We start from the raw sequence: 22,125 nt of genomic DNA on the forward strand, positions 1-22,125 counted from the left end.
GGCTGGGGACGTCGGGACAGGGGTCAAGATGTCGGGGTGGGAGCAGGAACAGGGGTCCAGAAGCCAGGAGTCAGGGGGTCAGAGAGCCAGGAGTCAAGAAGCCAAGAGTCCGAGGGTCAGGAAACAAGGAGTCACAAAGTCAGGGGTCCGAAGATCAAGGAACAAGGAGTCATGAAGTCAAGGGTCCGAGGATCAAGGAACAAGGAGTCACGAAGTCAGGGGTCCAAGGATCAAGGAGCAGGGAGTCAAACGCAGCAAGGCAGGAAGCGTGTTGTTGTGGCAAAGAGCCAAAGGGAAATGCTGACCTTATATCCCTTCCCAGCTCTTGCCACTAGGTACTGTGAGTTACCAATCGGCCTCATCTGTGCTTCTTCAGAACAAACTTATGAAGGCCCCAGTCCTGCAAAGTCCTATTGGTCACAGGGCCTGGCTCCAGCACACACACCTGACACTGGGGGCGGGGGGGAGGGAGAGAAAGGTGTGATCTAAGCATATTAAAAAATATAAAAATTACTTAGATTGAACTATCTGAACCATGGGTAGGCAAACTAAGGCCAGATCTGGCCCAATCGCTTTCTCAATCTGGCCCACGGACGGTCCGGAAATCAGCGTGTTTTTACATGAGTAGAATGTGTCCTTTTATTTAAAATGCCTCTCTGGGTTATTTGTGGGGCATAGGAATTCATTCATTTATTTTTTTCAAAATATAGTCTGGCCCCCCACACGGTCTGAGGGACAGTGGACCGGCCCCCTGCTGAAAAAGTTTGCTGACCCCTAATCTGGACTGTTGTCTTGATTTCAAGTGCTTCTGGGGAAAACCAGCGACCATCTGTCATGGATGCTTTAGCTGTGATACCAGCATTGCTGCGCGTTGGGCTAGATGACCCTTGGGTCCCTTCAGACTCTATGCTTCTGTGAAGCGCTCTCTGTCCAGCTAAAGCATCGTGGGCAAATGGCCTGCCTGTTCAATTCTGTTGCCTGTACCGCGTGACGCAAGGGCATCATTCATCTTCAGTGCACGGCCTCCTTTGCCAAGATGTCAAGCAAAGCTCTCCCCCTTTAAATGCAAGTGACCTTTCAATATTGGCTTTTGTGCTTTGTGCAGAGGAGTAACTGTTCTCTGGGCTTTTTTCCAGCCTTTGCTGTCTTTTATAGCTGCTCGTGCGTCTTCCGATATGTACGTGAGTTTGTACAGTTTCACACAAAGACTCAGTAAATCAGGCACGCTAATGTCTCGGGGCTGTTGCTTGCTCAGGGCCTTGGAATCGCGGCGGATTAAAAATAATCCCAGGGTGCAGCTCATAGCAAAAGCAGCAACGCTCCCTTACAAGGCAGTCAAATTCCACCATCTCCTGGGAAGTGCGTGTGCACCCCGGAGGGGAAGTTTTGGTCCTGGAGGGAGGGGGGGAAACGAGCTAGGAAAGACGGAAGCTGAGATTTGGGGCTTATCTTTGCTGCAGACAGTGGTGGCAATGGGTGCTCAATGGTACTTGTGCTGTGGATGGTAGGAAGACCACCAGCAGGGGGCGCCAGAGCCAGCCACAGGCAGAGCCGTCTGCCGGAAAGGACCATAGCTCAGTGGTAGAGCACCTGCTTTGCATGCGCAAGGTCCTGGGTTCAAGTCCCGGCACTTTCGGGTAGGGCTAGGAATTGCCCCCTGTGTGAAGAGTTGCCCTGCTGCCAGTCAGTGAAGACCAGGGGTCAGCAAACTTACTGTGCCTCGGGCCGGTGTCTCCAGTTCCGATCGTGCGGCAGGCCAGAGGACGGGGGAGCGCATGCCCATACACATGCGCACACGCTATTCCCGGTGCACTTCCAGGTCGGAGGTGTCGGGATCTCCGCTCGGCCAAGCTGATAACGTTCATCTTCCTCCGAGTCCTTCGGAATCGCCTCCCGACGAATAATTAACGACCTGAGCCTTTGATAAGGCCTCAGGCACGTTCCCCCATTCAGCAGAGAATCCAGCACAGGGAAGCGATAAGATCTATGGCTACATCGCTATTTCTTACCACGCAGACAGCAAAGAAATGTACATCCTCTCTCTATGAAAGCAGAGAGCAACCGAACAAAGGAAACAGGAAACCAGTAACGTCACATCCGTCTCTAGTCTCCCGTGAGACTTCCAATAGTCTGGACTGTCTCTGGAATGTAAACAGAGCCTTGTGACTCTAAGCAGCTGCACAGTGGCAAACAGAAACCAACAGGAGGAGCACCGGAAATAGCTTGTGTGCATGTGCACGGGCCTCCTCCAACCCAGATGTGCACCTGAAATAACGCTTGCACGTGCGCAAATAATGCTTGCTCATGCGCACAAGCTATTTCCGGTGCTCCTCTGATCCGGAAGTGGGCAGCCGTGCAGCACAGCGTCAGTAAGAGGAGGTGGCGGCAGTGGGGGTCGCCGCAAGCCAGATAAATGAGTCCCTCGGGCCTTATCTGGCCCGTGGGCCTTATTCTGGGGACCCCTGGTGAAGACGATAGTGATCTAGATGTGGTTGGACTTGATACAAGGCCATTTCTTGTGTTAAAACCCTCCTGACTGGTCATAGGTAAGTCGACAGGCAGGTGGGAACTGGCTGAGAGCAGTCTAAGGTTGGTGGGGCGCAGTGCCCAATTTGCCCTAATGAGTCATCTGTCACTGTTTGCGCCGACCCAGCAGGCTCCTCTTATGTCATTACCTATTGAATTGTAGAGTCTGAAGGGACCCCAAGGGTCATCTAGTCCAACCCCTGCAAGGCAGGGGAATCTCAGCTAAAGCATCCAGGACAGATGGCCACCCAACCTCTGCTTAAAAACCTCCAAGGATGGAGAGCCCACAGTCTCCCGAGGGAGACCGTTCCACTGTGTTGTATTTTGCATAAACACACCTTTATTTTTATTTTTTTATAAATGTTTCTATTAGCATTTTCAACATAACAACATATCAAAACGTATCATATTTATTCTTTCCCCCTTTCCCCTCAAACCCTCCCTCCCCTCCCCGAAAGACTTCCCTCAGCTCCTCTCTCTGATTTCTCAGCACATATTATTCTCTGCATACAGTGGTGCCTCGCAAGACGAAAAGAATCCGTTCTGTGATTCTCTTCGTCTAGCGGTTTTTTCGTCTTGCAAAGCAAGCCCATTGAAGGATTAGCGGATTAGCGCTATTAGCGCTTTTAGCGTCTTATCTGCTAATCGGATCAGCTGATAAGCGGCTTAGCGGCTTAGAAAAGGGGGGGGGAGGAAAAAACCCCAGCAGGAACTCGCAAGACATTGTCGTCTTGCGAAGCAAGCCCATAGGAAATTCGTTTTGCGAAGCACCTCCAAAACGGAAAACACTTTCGTCTAGCGAGTTTTCCGTCTTGCGAGGCATTCGTCTTGCGGGGCACCACTGTATTATAAAATTATACAAGTCCTTACATTATCTGTTCACCATGTTATCAATCAATAAATTTGTGTATGTTTATTCAAAACCTACCAAGGAGTCCAGTTCATTTTGTTCTTTTTAAATAGTTTGTGAAAAGTTCCCTTTCTTCTTTAAAGTCACAGTTGTCCTTGCCTCGCAGTTGGTATTTCAGTGTCATGAGTATGGGTTGCTCGTGCATAAGTTGCCGCCTCTCCTGGCTATGTTGCCTGGTTAAACCTTTCTGTCTGGACAGCCCTTCACTTCGTGGCTGCCTCAGTCGCTAGCAGAATCCGTCAGTGGGCGTTTCTTAAACCTTTTCCAACATAAAAGTTGTTTGACGCCAAGTCTCCTCCTACTCTCCCTGCGCGGAAGTCTTCTGCGCAGGGTGGGCGTGGGTAGCGGAGGACCCGTGCTCTCCCCGCTGGTGTCCAGTGAAGAGTCCTGGAGCCCTCTCGCCGATTCCCCCATCTGCCCCCCTTTATCTCTGGTGTTGCGCCGATTTGCTTCCCCAGCTGATGAGCTGCCTCTCTCCCTGCCTCTAGCTCCGATGTCAGTTCCCTGACAGTCAGTTTAGCCAATTCTGCGTAGTTTGTCAATTTCTCTTGCCACTGTTCTTTTGTCGGTGTTTCCTCATTCTTCCATCCTTGTGCTATCAAGACTCTTGCCGCTGTTGTTGCATACATAAATAAATTCTTTGTAGTCCTTGGCAGGTCTTGTCCTACAATCCCTAACAAAAATGCTTCTGGTTTTTTAAGAAATGTCATTTTAAACATTTTCTTCAACTCATTATATATCTTTTCCCAATTTTTTAAAACTGCATAAACACACCTTTAATGGCTCAAAAAGTGTTTCGCTCATGTTGTCCCAGAGATCTTCCACTTGTTGCCATCTCAGTAAAAGTTGTGCGAAGGTTTAGTGCGGACACGGCCATTGGTAGTGGAGCATCCTGCTTCTTCTCTGTCCGGCCCCTTGGCACTGAACAACAGGGATGAACTAGGAAGATGGTCCAGTGACTTTTCCATCATTTCTCTTACAGATGCCATTGGATTTCGCTTCTCCAAAGTCTAAAAGCAGCAGCCCTTGTTTCTTAGGCAGGCCCGAGTGCTAAACAAACCCTTTTCCTGCCTTGCCTCTGTCTCCTCCTCCTTTCCACTTGATGCATGGGCAGCCTTTGGGGAGAGATGATATTTTGGGGGCTGGCTCGGACTTGACTTTGAAAAACATGCGGTTTCGTCTCAGCTTCTTTTTCAGTCTCTGCCAGAAACAGTCTGCTTCCTCGCAGCATAACTCAAGGAACGGGATGGGCCGCATTTTTACACGGGCCAGCCATTCCCGTTTCAAGCAGCGCTCAGTGCATTTAAATAATAATAATAATAATAGCGTAAGATATCTATAGAATACAGACAGCCCTGCTTGGAAATGAGTTGCTGAATCAGTTTCTCCTCCTGCTAAGTGCAGAAGAAACTACGGAGCAGTTTGCTGATTGACCTGGCTAAAACTCATATGGTTTGCTGTCTAGGGGCCGATAACTCTGCTCGGCTTTCTCAGTATTTTCCAAATTTGTCATTGCTAATGCACGCATTTGTTCCTGAGTGGGGGGCTTGGGCAAGCAAAGCCCCCAACAGGCCTTTGGCTGCATTTTTACTGGCAGGTCAAAATGTTTTCAGTTACTAATTTCCAGAGGGGAAGCTGTGATCGCCTGCTACAGCAGAAGCGGATAAATAATAATGCAGAAAGTGAGGAGGAATTAAAGAATCTTTTATTGAGGATGAAAGAGGTGAGTGCAAAATATGGTCTGAAGCTCAAGATCAAAAAAACGAAGATCATGGCCACTGGTCCCATCACCTCCTGGCAAATAGAAGGGGAAGAAATGGAGGCAGTGAGAGATTTTACTTTCTTGGGCTCCATGATCACTGCAGGTGGTGAAAGCAGACATGAAATTAAAAGACGCCTGCTTCTTGGGAGAAAAGCAATGACAAACCTAGACAGCATTTTAAAAAGCAGAGACATCACCTTGCCAACAAAGGTCTGTATAGTTAAAGCTATGGTTTTCCCAGTAGTGATGTATGGAAGTGAAAGCTGGACCATAAAGAAGGCCGATCGCCGAAGAATTGATGCTTTTGAATGATGGTGCTGGAGGAGACCCTTGAGAGTCCCATGGACTGCAAGAAGATCCAACCTCTCCATTCTGAAGGAAATCAGCCCTGAGTGCTCACTGGAAGGACAAACTTTGGCCACCTCATGAGAAGAGAAGACTCCCTTGAAAAGACCCTGATGTTGAGAAAGATGGAGGGCACAAGGAGAAGGGGACGACAGAGGACGAGATGGTTGGATAGTGTTCTCGAAGCTACCAGCATGAGTTTGACCAAACTGCGGGAGGCAGTGGAAGACAGAAGTGCCTGGCGTGCTCTGGTCCATGGGGTCGGACACGACTAAACAACTAAACAACAACAACAAAAACCTTGTGGTGCCTTAAAAGGCAGCAAGTTCATTGGGGGCAGCAGTTCCTAAACTGTGGCCTGTGAGCATCATCCAGGTTTCCTGCAGTGTGTCTGGAAAAATATACAGTAATTAAAAATCATGCATCATCTAGCACAGCACATTACAGGTGCTACAGTGAACGGAAGAATTATGAAGTGGTCCGCTAAGACCCTCAGCAATTTTCATGTGGTCCATGGGGGAACCATAGTATTAGGGGATGTGCTCTGAAGAACTCAGAAAGTGTAGTTTCCTTACACTTGTGGCATAATAAACTTGTTGGTCATTTAAGGTGAATTTTAGTTGCTCCATCAGCTTGGATAACAAAACAGTTATCAACAGCAATTTTTCTTGCAGGTCTTACCGTTTTCTGCTATCGTTGTTGTATGTGTTTTAAGGTACGTGGGTTTGTTGGGTTTTTGAGCCTTTTGTGCACGTTCCTTTTTAGGCATTGCATTTGGAAGAGGAGCCAAGAAAAGGTTCAAGTGAATCATAACTTGTGGGCGGTTTTTGCCTATTTAGTGTGCATCGCTGTGACATATTTCTATTTTTGTAAATAGACACTTCGACTATTGGCACTGACTAGGGATGTTTTGTAGAATGTGCTACAATTCCTTAGGAGTGTCAGAAGCACTTATAAGCGCAGAACGTAACTCAGCTTCCTGAGGATGTCAGCTTTCATTCTTTCCACATATAATACAGACATACAGGAAACAGGTTTCTAGCCCTTATGTTTATGAAGAGATGGATGAAAGAATATTGGCTCTACAAACCCAGATGCAAATAAAAAACAGAAATACAGACCGGAAAAGTACGCAACCAAACAATTCAAAAAGAAAAAGAACCCACCTAAGATTTAAAAGAAAGATGGGGGGGCAAGGGAATGTATATTTATTCCAAAATATCTGTAGTAAAAAGCTCTTTCTGTCTGTCTGTCTTGACCAGGGGTCAGCAAACTTTTTCAGCAGGGGGCCAGTCCACTGTCCCTCAGACCTTGTGGTGGGCCGGACTATATTTTGAAGGGGAAAAAATGAACAAATTCCTGTGCCCCACAAATAACCAGTGGCGTAGCGTGGGTTGTCAGCACCCGGGGCAAGGCAAGTAATTTGCGCCCCCTAACCCGTGGATTTTAGCACTTGAGTGCGAGCGCCCCCCCCCCAAGATGTTGCGCCCGGCCCCCCCTGCACCCCCATGCTATGCCACTGCTTCAGGCCCCCCAATAAAACATTTGAGGGGGCCAGTCCCCCAGTTGATGGGCATTGCCAATGTGATCAACTATGCAGGGCGGGGTTTACTTGCCTCCCCCCCCCAATATCATACTGTATTCACGTTGGCACCCCTGATGAACTCAGCGGGGCTTACTTCTGCCCCGTAAGCCTTTGCACCTCCGCGTCTCCTTTCCTCTCTATATGTAAGAGGGTGAAGGTCAGGCTGGCAGCGCAAATAAGGGCCCCGCTGCTGAAGGCCTCGCCCGCCACGACCTCCTGGTCCACGGGCAGGGCAAGAAAGTGCCTTTTCCTTGGGGGGGGGAGTCTTAAATTTCAAAGCATTATTATTATTATTATTATGAATATCTAATGTGCGTGGTTTCTCTACCTCCACCGACGACTCACCACGTGCGGGCTCCCTTCACCTCCCCATCCCCTCAAGGGAATGGAAAAACGACGTGAGGAAAAGCGACGCGGCGGGACAGCCAGCGAGGTTCTCCTCAGAGCCTTTTCCCGCCGCCCCCTCGCAAGACAGCCCTGAAGCCGAGCGCGGAGTGAGGGGCGGGGCCCGGCGGAGTCTCGCTGCCCCCCAACGCCTCTCGAGGCGGCATGAGGGGCGCCGCGTCAAGGGCGCCCGCGGGCGCAGCGGCGGCTCCTGTCAGGGCACGAGGCTGGCCCGGCGCCTCTCCCCCACCCACCCCGTCCGCCCACCCATATCCCGCTCAGGAGGGGCCGGTGGGCTGGCAAGCGCCTCACAGCAGCAGCACCAGAGAGGGAGAGAAGTCCGCCTCCCGCCGCCGCCGCCTCTTCATCCCCAGCAGCAACTTCCCTGCCCGGCTCCCTGCCGCCGCCGCCGCCTCCTTCTCTCCCTGCTTTGCAGTAGTAGCAGCAGCAGCCGCCGCCGCCGCTCCTCCTCTCCTCCCGGGGATGATGCTCTGGCTCCTCAGCGGCAGCTCCCGAGCCGTGTCCCCGCAGCGCCTCCGCTCCCCCGGGCTCCCCTTGGCTCCCCTTCGCCGCCTGGCTCCTGCTGCACCACCTGGGGGCAGCGCCTATGGCCGGGGCTTCCTCCTTCCCGAGACATGGGGCTCTGCTATAGCCTGCGCCCGAGGCTCTTCGGCGACTCCGGAGGCGGCGAGCGCCCCCCCCAGATGTTGCGCCCGGTGCGGCCGGCACCCCTGGCACCCCCCACGCTACGCCACTGCAAATAACCCAGAGGTGCATTTTAAATAAAAGCACACATTCTACTCATGCTGATTCCCGGACCGTCTGTGGGCTGGATTGAGAAGGCGATTGGGCCGGATCTGGTCCCTGGGCCTTAGTTTGCCTACCCATGGTCTTGACGTATTTCATCCTAAAATGCAGTGGTTTTTAAAATGTATTTTGGCCCTTTAAAAAATAAATAAAAACAACTATTTTGCAAAATGTGCAGAATCCAAAGGGTAATTTGTTCCGGCCCAGGTATCGTTAGTCCAGGAGGTCGTAATTAGGTCAATGTGCTTAAAAAGGCAGCCCAGACATTATTCTCCACCCCTAGCCAAACACAAAGGCCTCCAGTCTTGTGGGATTTTCAATTGCCCTGGAATAACACCCCCCCCCCCACTGGCACATCACACAAACAGTTTGGGGGTCCGCCCTAGATCCCCAACACCATACCCTGCACTGGGAAGGGAGGACAGCAGGACTGGGATTGGAGAAACAGAAAACCAGAGCTCCCCCAGGCATGCAAACTAATTCTCCCCATTTCTTCTGGACCCTGGCCTATAAATTCTCCCATAAACACTTCATTTGCAACCCTCTTCTTTTTCGCAAGAAAATATTTTGCAGATGTCTTCGTGCCTCTAAATCTTCATTACCCCCCTTCTCTTCCAGTGTTCAGATCTTTGGGGACATCTGTTCTTTGCGCTGATGCCGCAGTGAATAACTGACCGTTTTGAGGGGTGCAAAACTTGTTTTATGTGGTTGCAAGCAGAGAGAGAACTTGGTTGTATCTGCGGTGCTTTTCCCATCCCAGTTGGCAGTAGCAGGTGGGCAGCTATGCTGGTTTTTTTAATTTACACAGCACATCATTTGCACCCGAGCTTGACATTGCATCTGGAAATGTTTAGTGGCGTTGGAACAGCTGCGAGATGTTTAAAGGCCCCTGTAGTTTTGTTGTGGGTTTGTCTGTCTTTCTTTTTTTCCTGTTAGCTAACCTTTTCTTCCTCAAGGGTCACTGCGCAGGGAGTAGATTACGAGCTCAAGAGAAGCAGAGTTCAAGTGCAGAAAGGAAACAATCCATTTGTTCTCTCTCACGGCCATGGAAGACAAGGGGGTTTTTTTGCCCATGACCCTGACCATTTGAGCCTCTGTCTATGTTTTGTGCAATGCCTGAATGATGTTAATGTCATTACATCATTCAGCGGCAGGGAACCTTTTTTCAGCCTGAGGGCCACATTAACCTTCTGGGCAATGTTCTGAGGGCCACTCGCTGATCATGGGTGAGGCCAATTTCCAACTGGAAATCACAAGAAGTTCCTACCATTGCGGAGTTGAAAATGACAGTCTATGCGGAACTAGCCAAACTGACCGGAAGGATTTGGAACCAGGATGACCAGAGATTCCAGGACAATTGGAGTAAATTTATTGAGTATTTAAAGGACAGCTGCAAAAACTTAAAAACACTAGCAGGATTGAAGTAACTCCTACAATGTAAAACAGATAAGATGTGAAGATAAAATACGTGAAAAGAACGTGATAAGGGATATCAACTGGAGGGAGGGAGGGAGAGAGGTCACAGCTCGGCAGAGCGAAAAGGTTGATATATTGATGAATGTATGGAAAGAAAGAATATGTAAAGAAAACAATAAAAATTTATTGGGGGGGAGATAATGGGCGGGGCCAGATACAATAACAATAATATTATTTGAACCGCATCCATCTGACCGGGTTGCCCCAACCACTCTGGGCAGCTTCCATCACACATAAAACATAATAAAACCTCAAACATTAAGAACTTCCCTATACAGTGGTACCACGGGTTAAGTACTTAATTCGTTCCAGAGGTCCGTTCTTAACCTGAAACTGTTCTTAACCTGAAGCGCCACTTTAGCTAATGGGGCCACCCGCTGCTGCCGTGCCGCCAGAGCACAATTTCTGTTCTCATCCTGAAGCAAAGTTCTTAACTCTGGGTTAGCAGAGTCTGTAACCTGAAGCGTATGTAACCTGAGGTACCACTGTACCAGATGTCTTCTAAGGGTTATATAGTTATGGCATCTGACGGGAGGGCGTTCCATAGAGAGGGTGCCGCTACCGAGAAGGCCCTCGGCCTGGTTCCCCGTAGCTTCACTTCTCGCAGCAAGGGAACCGCCAGAAGGCCCTTGGTGCTGGACCTCAGTGTCCGGGCAGAATTATGGGGGTGGAGATGCTCTTTCAGGTATACAGGTCTGAGGCCATTTAGGGCTTTAAAGGTCAGCACCAACACTTTGAATTGTGCCCGGAAGGTGTATAATTCATAGCTGTCAACTTTTCCCTTTTCTTGTGCGGAATCCTATTCGGAATAAAGGAATTTCCCTTTAAAAAGGGAAACGTTGACAGCTATGCCTCAGTGTCCAGGCTGGATGATGGAGGTGGAGACGCTCCTTCAGGTAGACAGGGCAGAAGCAATTACGGGCTTTAAAGGTCAGCACCAACACTTTGAATTGTGCTCTGAAGCACACAAGGGCACTGTCTTCTTTCTCTCACAAAGCAAAATAGGGCAAGGAGGGCGCACGGCTTCTCGCACAAAACTCGGCACCCACTTGGACCCAAGTCTCTGCAGCGCTAGTCTCCACACCAGTGCACTGACTCTCCAGAATCTGCTCTTTGTGCAAAGAGTTGACGTCAGTGAGCCACTGGGTTGCTTCTAAATCTTACGTAACTTTTGGAAATGTAGCAACCGTCTTTTTATCCCCGCAAGAGAACATCTGGATTTTCTTTTGAACGAGGTTGAATGCTTTTCTTCATAACACAGTCATTTCAGAATGACTGAATAAATTCTCATTTCTTGCTGCTTACAATGTTCTTCTCACTCGTCCTGCCTACATAATTAAGGGTGGCTGGTTACATGCCAGCAAACCCTCACAGCTTCTGGTGTTTCAGATCCTCAAGACAGGAGGCTCTCCAAGGGCCCAGAATCTCTCTAAGATTTTGATGGTGTCTCTTGCACTTCCTCATTCACCATCTCTATGGGTGCTGAAAAGTGCCCTCTGCCTTTGAGCTTTTTGCTCTCCTGCTTTCAAGGCTTCCTGGGTGCTGGGAGAGGGGGCTGGTCTGGAATGCTTTCTAAAGACACTGTGTCCGTCAGCTGTCGCCCCACTGGTGCTTCCTCTTCCTCTTCCTCCTTCTCCACCAGTGTGGTGGTAGTGGTTGAGAGCAGTAGACTCGTAATCTGGTGAACCGTGTTCGATTCCCCGCTCCTCCACATGCAGCTGCTGGGTGACCTTGGGCCAGTCACACTTCTCTGAAGTCTCTCAGCCTCACTCACCTCACAGAGTGTTTGTCATGGGGGAGGAAGGGAAAGGAGAATGTGAGCCGCTTTGAGACTCCTTCGGGTAGTGATAAAGCGGGATATAAAATCCAAACTCTTCTTCTCTCCTCTTCCTCCTCCTCCTCCCATTATTTCCCAGCTTTCCCCCTCATCTGCCTCTGAACTGTGACCTCCCTCAAAAACCCCTGTTATAATTCTGAACTGTTGTCTTCTTCTCTGGAAGGTTCAGGCTGGGGGGCAGCGGTCTCCACCATTCCTCCTCTGCCCTGTCCCTGACACTTAATAGTCCTCCTCCTCCCCACTTTATTCTCACAACAGCCCTGTGAGGCAGTTTAGACTGAGAGTAAGTGTCTGGGCCCAAGTGTACCCAGTGAACTGAGTGGGGATTTGAACCCTGGTCTACCAGGTCCTAAGAGACACGGGTGGCGCTGTGGGTTAAACCACAGAGCCTAGGGCTTGCCGATCAGAAGGTTGGTGGTTCGAATCCCCGCGATGGGGTGACCTCCCGTTGCTCTGTCCCAGCTCCTGCCAACCTAGCAGTTCGAAAGCACGTCAAAGTGCAAGTAGATAAATAGGTACCGCTCCAGCGGGAAGGTAAACGGCGTTTCCGTGCACTGCTCTGGTTCGCCAGAAGTGGCTTAGTCATGCTGGCCACATGACCCGGAAGCTGTACGCCGGCTCCCTCGGCCAATAAAGCGAGATGAGTGCCGCAACCCCAGAGTCGTCCGCGACTGGACCTAATGGTCAGGGGTCCCTTTATCTTTATCTACCAGGTCCTAGTCCAACACTCTAACCACTGTACTACAACGGCTCTCTGTTGTCTTGCAGATATGCATCAGTGTAAAAGAAAAAGCAGCTGGTGGTTGTTGAGTGCTGTTGGGTGATTGGCTTCCTTGTCAGCTTTGCCTATTCTTTTATAGGCCCACGGACTTGGGGTTCACCTCCATCGTTTTGTTTTCTTCCAGGTGATCCTCCACAAGCAGCTGCTTGGATCGGACAATGCATCCTCTACCTGTTGATTATGGTCTTTGAGAAGACGACAGTTGGCCTTGTCTTGCTCATTCCTGGCTGGACGAAGGTAAGAAAGGTGTATGTTAACTATTCCAAAAGAGGAGGCAGAAAAGGCTTGGCCTGAGGACAGGGAGGGGAACAAGCCGTCCCAAAGCTTTCCCCCAAAGAATCCTGGGAACTATCATCGGATAAGGGAGCTGCAGTGTTCTGAGTGGCAAAACAAACAATCCCTCTTTCTAGGGAACTCTGGGTATTGTAGGTCTGTAAGGGGAAGAGGGGGTCTCCAAACCAACTCTCAGCAGCCTTCTGAAACTACAGTTCCCAGAATTCCCAGCCCTAACTGCTTAAAGCGGTATGATACTGTTAGTCTAGAGCATGGGTAGCCTTAGTCTAGAGCATGGATAGGCAAACTAAGGCCCGGGGGCTGGATCCGGCCCAATCGCCTTCTCAATCCGGCCCATGGGCAGTCTGGGAATCAGTGTGTTTTTACATGAATAGAATGTGTGCTTTTATTTAAAATGCATCTCTGGGTTATTTGTGGGGCACAGGAATTTGTTCATTTCCCCCCCAAAATATAGTCTGGCCCCCCACTGAGGGACAGTGGACCGGCCCCTGCTGAAAAAGTTTGCTGACCCCTGCTCTAGAGATACTTCTTGGGAGTCGCCCATATTTTTATGCATGGCTAATGGGTGATTTTGTAAAAAAACACCAAAAAAAAACCACCTGTCCAGTAGCACCTTAGAGACCAACTAAGTTTGTTCTGGGTATAAGCTTTGTGATGCTTTCCTTTGAGCAACAGACGAGACACCTGAAGCCCTGGGTTTGTTTTCAACCTGTGGATCTGCTCGCAAGGAAGGAATAGGGAAAACTATAGGAATGCGGGTGGCGCTGTGAGTTAAACCACAGAGCCTAGGGCTTGCCGATCAGAAGGTCGGTGGTTCGAATCCCCGCGATGGGGTGAGCTCCTGTTGCTCGGTCCCTGCTCCTGCCAACCTAGTAGTTAGAAAGCACATCAAAGTGCAAGTAGATAAATAGGCACCACTCTGGCGGGAAGGTAAACGGTGTTTCCATGCGCTGCTCTGGTTCGCCAGAAGCGGCATAGTCATGCTGGCCACATGACCTGGAAGCTGTACGCCGGCTCCCTCGGCCAATAAAGCGAGATGAGCGCCGCAACCCCAGAGTCGTCTGCGACTGGACCTAATGGTCAAGGGGTCCCTTTACCTTTAACCACCATGAAGAAGAAGAAGAAGAAGAAGAAGAAGAAGAAGAAGAAGAAGAATAGTAGTTTGGATCTGATATCCCGCCTTTCACTCCCTTTAAGGAGTCTCAAAGCGGCTAACATTCTCCTTTCCCTTCCTCCCCCACAACAAACACTCTGTGAGGTGAGTGGGGCTGAGAGACTTCAAAGAAGTGTGACTGGCCCAAGGTCACCCAGCAGCTGCATGTGGAGGAGCAGAGACGCGAACCCGGTTCCCCAGATTACGAGACTACCGCTCTTAACCACTACACCACATCCCTGATTCGCACATTGTTGCAAACGCATTCCCAAGTGGGCTGGGGACGGCTGAGTGTAATGCGTGGCTGCAGTTTAAAAATCTGTAGATCATTGTGAGACGAAAGAAAAATCGCGAACAACTTGGGTTTCTAGATTTCCTGAACTGCTGGGCTTGAAACTCGCCAACTCTGCGCGAAGCCAGTTGTAACGTTTTCAGACTTGGCAAGGGCACATTTGCGAATTTCCTCAACTGCAAACGTATCTGTCAGGGGTTTAGGTGCAGAGGCACGGGCAAGGGAGGAAACAGAGAGCGAAGGGGAGGAGACAGAGGAAAGGATGAGTGATGACGACGACCCGAGATCTCCCAGTCTTTCCAGTGAATCAGAGGATTCACAGAAAGGAGCACCAGTGGCCAGGGCAAGGGGGGAATCTAGAGAGGCACCCCAGGAAGATAGAGCCAGAGGAGACTCAGGGGGGAGCAGCTGGAAATCGGGACCAGCGTCACCGCCAGGAAGCAGGGAAGAGGAAAGGAGCCAGGGGGGAAGCGCTGGCAGCTCACCACAGGAGGGAGGGCAGGAGTCAGGAGTGGCCACACCTCCATCGGGGAGCGAAGAAACGGTTAAGAGGAAAGTGGAAGGTTGGGCGCGCGCGCCAAGTTCAAATGCAGAGGAAGGCGGCGCAGTGAGCAGCCCCGAAAGGGAACCAGGTCCTAAAGCCCGGCGCAAGGAGGCAGAAGGGTCCGGGTCAGCGTCAGAAGAATCCCGGAAGGAAGAAGCCCCGGGGGGTAGAGGGACCCAGAGGAGGACAGTCAGGAGGAAAAGGTGGAGCAAGGCTAGGATATTAAGTTGGTGCGCACGGGGCGGAGACTCAGACGGAGCCTCGCCGATCTAGCTAGTAGACGTAGAGTTGCAGACAGCAGCGTGAGAATGGAAACTGTAATTCAATAAAGACTTTTACTTAATGACCACTGGCTAGCGTGATCCTCTGTGAGCTAGGATCTTGAAGCAGCTCTGACAGTATCCTTTCCTCTCTAGATAGTGTAGGCAGGGATGACGGGATTTGTAGTCCTACCTAACATCTGAAGGGGATCACATGGACCAGACCTTGTTTAGTAAGGATGCAAGATGCATTTAATCTCTTTGAAGGTTGTGTGGTATTTTATGCCTTCTCCAGCTTCAAGAGATTCTTCTGAACTACATTCCTGATCCACAGCTGGAGCTGGTGTTGGTGATGCTTGTGGTCCCTTTTATAGTCAACGTGAGTAACTTCTGGGAGGAAATCTTGAGCTTTATGTCTGTTTTGACGCTGCAATCTTGAAGCAGCTGGGGGAGGGGGGTGGATTTTCACCTTGTAAAATACTGATGTGGAGGAAGACCTCAGCCTTTGGAAATATGAGGTGGTGGCTAGGCTCTGAGGAAAGCCAGGTGGACTGGAGGCATGAATCGGGGAGAAATTTGATTCTGTTATATTTAAAGGCACACATACCTAATTCAAACTTGCTGGGGGTGGGGAAGTGTGCTGAGACATAGTCGTCCTTCAGAACTTGCTCTCTTCAAGCACGTAATGCCTAGATGATGATAGCCATGTTCAAATATATAAAAGGATGTCACATAGAGGAGGGAGAAAGGTTGTTTTCTGCTGCTCCAGAGAAGCGGACACGGAGCAATGGATCCAAACTACAAGAAAGAAGATTCCACCTAAACATTAGGAAGAACTTCCTGACAGTAAGACCTGTTTGACAGTGGAATTTGCTGCCAAGGAGTATGGTGGAGTCTCCTTCTGTGGAGGTCTTTAAGCAGAGGCTTGACAACCATATGTCAGGAGTGCTCTTATGGTGTTTCCTGCTTGGCAGGGGGTTGGACTCGATGGCCCTTGTGGTCTCTTCCAACTCTATGATTCTATGATTCTAGATTAAGTACATGCCCTGGGTCAAAGTGTGCATTAGAAATCCATAGATCTGTGCAAAACAGTGTAATGGAAGTGCATTATAGTTGGTGAAATTGCTTTGCAAAAATACGTCCACTCAGGGCCATAGCTAAGGGGTGGCGAGGAAGGCCCCTGCCATGGGTGCAGGTGAGGGCAGGGTGCAAAATCGGCTAGAATATGCCCATAAGTATGTTTATAAATAAAAAATATTGATTATTGCCTCATAAGAAAAGGTTTTTAATAGAGGGTCTTTATATGACATGCATGGGGGGGCATTTCCCCCTATTTTTCTTGGCTGGGGGGCGCAATCTGGACGTTTTCTGCCAGGGGCGCAAGATCACCTAGCTACAGCTCTGCGTCTACTAGGGCAAACTGTTTATAAAAATGTGAGGGATAAATTAGCACTAAATAAATATAAATGTAAACTATATTTATTTATACCCTGCCTTTTTCCCTGGCAGGACTCAAAAGGGGCTTACAGATAAAAGTGCTGGTGCATTTTTGTGCAGACGTTAAAAAAATAAAATTTCCACAAACTGAGATGGAGAACTGAGCGTTAAAGACGAACATGAGAAACAGAGAGAGACTGAAATTGACAGATTTGTCCATTATTGATTCTTCTTCTTCGGCAATCCTTCGTAGCCGAGTAAGATTGTCTTCCATAAACACGGTTTTAACAATGAGTCCGTAAGTGACTGTGGAGGTCAATTCTGGATCCACATGTCCTTCCACAGTGGGGACATTGGTTTCCAGGTGGGAGCTGATCACAGTGTGGATTTACCAAGCGTGCCTTCCTCCTAGCACGTTTCTCCCTTGCGTCCTGAGTTTGAGTGTCTTCAAAGCCCATGACACCTTTGGCAAAGGCTGCTCTCCAACTGGAGCTTGCAGGCCAGTGTTTCCCAGTTGCCAGTGTTTATACTACATTTTTTTTAGCTTTGCCTTGAGATAGTCTTTAAACCTCTTTTGTTGACCACCAGCATTACACTTTCCATTTTAAAGTTTGGAATGGAGTAGTTGATTTGGGAGACGATCATCAGGCATCCGCACAACATGACCAGTCCAACAGAACTGATGTTGAAGAATCATTGCTTCAACACTGGTGATCTACTGGTTCATGATGACATAGGAAACCCTCTTTATGCTGAGTGGAGACCGTGGGTCAATTTAGGTCAGTATTGGCTATGCTGACTGGCAATAGCTGTCCGGGATTTCGGACAGGGCTCTCAGCCATACCTGGAGGTGCCAGCAATCAATATCTTCTGCATATAAAACAGGCTCTCCGCTACAGAGCAATGGCAATTGGCTCTTTCTGAAGCTGGGAAGCTGACGCTGAGGTTGGAAGCTCAATGCAGCATTAAAAAGATTTGCCCTTTAATTGTCTGCCCCTGATGAAGAGGAACAAATACCCCTCTCTTTTTGCTCTGAGGCCTGGGGGAAAGAGGTGGGAGGAGACTGACCAGAACCCACGGATTCCGTAATCCGGAGACCTCTTGGCAAGGCAACAAAACCAGAAAGTTGCATTCTCAAATTCTCTTCAATAAGAGTTTGGAAAATAACAGGCATTTTGCATGTCTGCAAAAATCTAAAGGATATATAATACAAGCACAAGTAGTGATGACGGTACAGTGGTACCTCGGGTTAAGTACTTAATTCGTTCCGGAGGTCCGTACTTAACCTGAAACTGTTCTTAACCTGAAGCACCACTTTAGCTAATTGGGCCTCCTGGCACCACCGGAGCACAATTTCTGCTCTCATCCTGAAGCAAAGTTCTTAACCTGAAGCACTATTTCTGGGTTAGTGGAGTCTGTAACCTGAAGCGTATGTAACCTGAAGCGTATGTAACCAGAGGTACCACGGTATCTGGTTTAAGGGTGCTGGCTTTTTTGCATATCTGACAGAGCAGAATTATTTTTAATGGGGATTGGACCGGAGCTATAAAAACATGCTAGTAAAAAAAACCAGGAAGCTGCTATCTGCACCCCAGCTTGTTCTATCAAATGACAAATCGTACGGTGGTTGTTGTTTAAAAGAAGAAAACGTAGAGCATTTATGGGAAATCTTTTCATCTGCTGTTAAAACTGGCAGAGCAGTAGGAAGCCATCAGCCGGGGAGGGGCATATAAAGATTTGGCATGTAGTGTTACTATGTGAGCTCATTATAAATTAATTTCTTGCTATCATTTTCCACACTGAGGCAGTCATTATTTTGCAACGAAGCGTTTTGGGATCATATAAGTTGAGTGCGTTGCAGCTGTTTTCTTGACCAAAACTCGGTTTTACCTCTACCCTCGGTATTTGTGCTGACGTTACAGTTCACAAGAAATAATAGTCTCTTAGTTTACAGTGCAGCGGTGGAGCGGTTGTGTGTGCGGTTGTGTGTGCGTGTGTGTGCGCATCCCATGCCAGGGGTAGGGCACAAACAGAGCCCATCTTGCCTGCCCAGCCCCCATCAAGGCCACACCAGCCCCGATCGGCACGGCTGTCTCGCCCTTCTCGCGCCAGCTTCCCCAGAATTGAGCCTTGCAATTCCGCTTGGGGACAGCGACAACCACATGCTGTGCCCCCTGCTGCCCGCTGGGCAGCCGATGCAGCACTTGGCAGGCGCAAAGCAGGTGCCCCCACACCAGGCCCCCAGCACAGCACGGCCTGGGGCTCCTTTCCGCGAGCGTTGGTTCCACCAATGCCTGAAGAGTAGCGCCAGGCTGTGCAGTGCTGGGGGGCGCCTGCATGAGGGTGCCCGCTTCACGCCACCTAAAAAATCTGTGCCCGGGGCCACAGCCCCTCTGGCACCCCCTACCCTATGCCCCTGTTACAGCGGTATGTCTCTGATGTCAGAGCCCTGTGGCAGGAGAGCGTTCGGTTCAAATGCTTAGAAGAAACACTGGATGGCTTTGTTTCTGATCAGTCACTCTTAACTTTTGTTTTTTGTAAAGGAGTTCCTTGAAGTCCTGCCAGGGAACCATGAATGGATTTGCTCCACCCTCCAAAACGCTGGCTTTTGTTTTATGTGTCTGGGTGCTGGTTGTTCTTTTCTTGCGGTTTTTTTTTTTTTTTTTTGGACAGTGGTATCTCGGGTTAAGAACTTACCGTATTTTTTGCTCTATAAGACTCACTTTTCCCCTCCTAAAAAGTAAGGGGAAATGTGTGTGCGTCTTATGGAGTGAATGCAGGCTGCACAGCTATCCCTCTTGCTGTTCTGGCTTCTGAGATTCAGAATATTTTTTTTCTTGTTTTCCTCCTCCAAAAACTAGGTGCATCTTATGGTCTGGTGCATCTTATAGAGCGAAAAATACGATAATTCATTCTGGAGGTCCGTTCTTATCCTGAAACTGTTCTTAACCTGAGGTACCACTTTAGCTAATGGGGCCTCCTGCTGCCGCTGCACTGCCAGAGCACGATTTCTGTTCTCATCCTGAAGCAAAGTTCCTAACCCGAGGTACTATTTCTGGGTTAGTGGAGTCTGTAACCTGAAGCATCTGTAACCTGAGGTACCACTGTACTGACATGGAATCTTCCTTACATTTTAGTGGGGACCCAAAACTGAACAACAGCAGCAACAAAATATACCTATCTCCTGCGAAGAATTTCAGGTTTTCCGCCCTGGAAGTACAGAACCTAATGTCTGCCCCTCTGTTCATCAAGTACAGTTGTACCTCGGAAGTTGAACGGAATCTGTTCCGGAAGTCCGTTCGACTTCCAAAACATTCGGAAACCAAAGGGTGGCTTCTGATTGGCTGCAGGAGGCTCCTGCTGCCAATCAGAAACTGCAGAAGGTTCAGGTTCCAAAGAACATTCGCAAACCAGAACACTCATTTCAGGTGTTCAGGAGCCAAAACGTTCGCGAACTAAGCTGTTTGAAAACCAAGGTATGACTGTATTAATAGTTCCCCCCTTTGTTTTTCTCTCTTTTTAAGGCTGTTATGTTCTGGGTAGTGGACAGCTTGATCATGAAGAAGCACAAACAGAAAGAAAGCTTTGAAATCAGTGGAGTGATGGAAATCTCACGAGCTTTGCGGGATGAAGAATACCAGGTGAGAACAGAAAACCCATCAAATTGTTCGTCCCTTAATTCTGTTACCTTTTTATTATCATTTTTATTCCGCCTTTCCCCCAGAGAACTGGGAGTCAAGATGTCTTACAAAAACTGGCATGACACTGCTTTAAATGTGTGATGCAAATGTCGCCTGAGATGTCTTTTGAATAACTGGTTGTGCACAGTGCGGAGGTTCTGTCCTCTGGGATAGTGGCCGTCCTGTTTGCCGAAGTCCTTCTGAGGATTTCCCCAACATTTTCACAGCGTTAAATGCTCCCTCTTGCCCTTTCTCTTTTCTTTTAAAAAGAAGCTAAAAGGAAAAGAGGGACGCAGGTGGCACTGTGGGTTAAACCACAGAGCCTAGGACTTGCCGATCAGAAGGTCGGCGGTTCGAATCCCCGCGACGGGGTGAGCTCCCGTTGCTCGGTCCCTGCTCCTGCCAACCTAGCGGTTCGAAAGCAGGTCAAAGTGCAAATAGATAAATAGGTACCACTCCAGCGGGACGGTAAACGGCGTTTCCGTGCGCTGCTCTGGTTCGCCAGAAGTGGCTTAGTCATGCTGGCCACATAACCCGGAAGCTGTATGCCGGCTCCCTCGGCCAATAAAGCGAGATGAGCGCTGCAACCCCAGAGTTGGTCACGACTGGACCTAATGGTCAGGGGTCCCTTTACCTTTGTAAAAGGAAAAGATTTTCTAAAAGGAAAAGAAAGTCCAGCTGATTTTGTGTGCATCAAGCACAAGGTTCAAAAAACGGGCATTGCTCCGCTATCCAGCACAAGCCAAACATCATTTAAAATCCTAGTAAAACCTCCAGATATTTTGAAGTACAACTCCTGGTCCCTGTACTCCCCCCTGTTCCAGAACTTCTGCAGGGCATCTGGTTGGCAAAGGATGAAATAGAAGTTCTTGTGTAGTTCTCAATTTTCCGCCACAAAATGAGCAGCGGTGACTCACTGAGTTGGTGCAAAGAAGAAATACCCATCTTAAGAAAAGTGGGGGGAAATCCCCACCCCACATTGGAACACTCAATGCAGGCAATGGACACTAACCAGGCGGGTCGAAATCATAGAATAGAATCATAGAATCATAGAGTTGGAAGAGACCACAAGGGCCATTGAGTCCAACCCCCTGCCAAGCAGGAAACATCATCAGAGCAGTCCTGACATATGGTTGTCAAGCCTCTGCTTAAAGACCTCCAAAGCAGGAGACTCCACCACACTCCTTGGCAGCAAATTCCACTGTCGAACAGCTCTTACTGTCAGGAAGTTCTTCCTAATGTTTAGGTGGAATCTTCTTTCTTGTAGTTTGGATCCATTGCTCCGTGTCCGCTTCTCTGGAGCAGCAGAAAACAACCTTTCTCCCTCCTCTATGTGACATCCTTTTATATGTTTGAACATGGCTATCATATCACCCTTTAACCTCCTCTTCTCCAGGCTAAACATGCCCAGCTCCCTTAGCCGTTCCTCATAAGGCATCGTTTCCAGGCCTTTGACCATTTTGGAAATCTTCCTGTTGTTCCCAAAAGCAGGCAAGGAAGCTCTTCCTCTCGGCTCAGTGTCCTCCACGACCTTCGTTGCAAGTTCAAAGGAAAAGATCCATAATATTTTCCCGGCAGGTCTTTGTTCTCGGCCTTTGCTAACACAACTTGGCCCCCTGGGGAGGTTGTGTTTGTGGCATCCCATGTCTCTGTTTGCATATGCATTATGGTCAAAGGGCATAACGAGGGTAGTTGATCGTTGTCTGTGTCGTTTAACCTCACTCCTGTCGGTTTCCAGGGACTGCGTGTTTTTGTATTGAAAATTCAGGTCTTTGGCAATGTACAAATTCTAGCTGGAAGGAAGAGGAGGAGACCTCCTAGTTGCAGTAGACAGTGGTTGGCTCTCTGCCTCTGTCTACTGTATAGAGAGACCTTCACTCTGTCCAGGGCAGCTTGCAACAATTAAAAATTGAGCCTTAAAAACCAGCCTTTCTCAACCTGGGGGTTCCCCAGATGTTGTTGAACTACAACTCCCATCACCCTTAGCTAGCAAGGCCAGAGCTCAGGTGAAATATACTTGGAGTCGAGAGTGGATTTCATGCTCATTATTCA

The 22,125-nt window shown here is 49.1% G+C and overlaps 1 protein-coding gene across 1 annotated transcript in view; it reads left to right on the top strand.

Moving 5' to 3' along the window:
- The window catches only part of LOC308596892 (store-operated calcium entry regulator STIMATE-like), a gene marked incomplete at its 5' end in the record, with an annotated part of 43,594 nt that overhangs the window by 17,010 nt on the left and 4,459 nt on the right, over window positions 1-22,125 (top strand). Inside the window, 3 exons of the mRNA XM_081212196.1 lie at window positions 12,538-12,650; window positions 15,252-15,335; window positions 19,918-20,034. Of these exons, the coding sequence (XP_081068322.1) occupies window positions 12,538-12,650; window positions 15,252-15,335; window positions 19,918-20,034 (314 nt within the window). The remainder of the gene's footprint in view (window positions 1-12,537; window positions 12,651-15,251; window positions 15,336-19,917; window positions 20,035-22,125) is intronic.

The sequence above is a fragment of the Podarcis bocagei genome, assembly GCF_964188305.1.
Source record: "Podarcis bocagei genome assembly, chromosome: 10".
In the NCBI taxonomy this organism is placed as follows: Eukaryota; Metazoa; Chordata; class Lepidosauria; order Squamata; family Lacertidae; genus Podarcis; species Podarcis bocagei.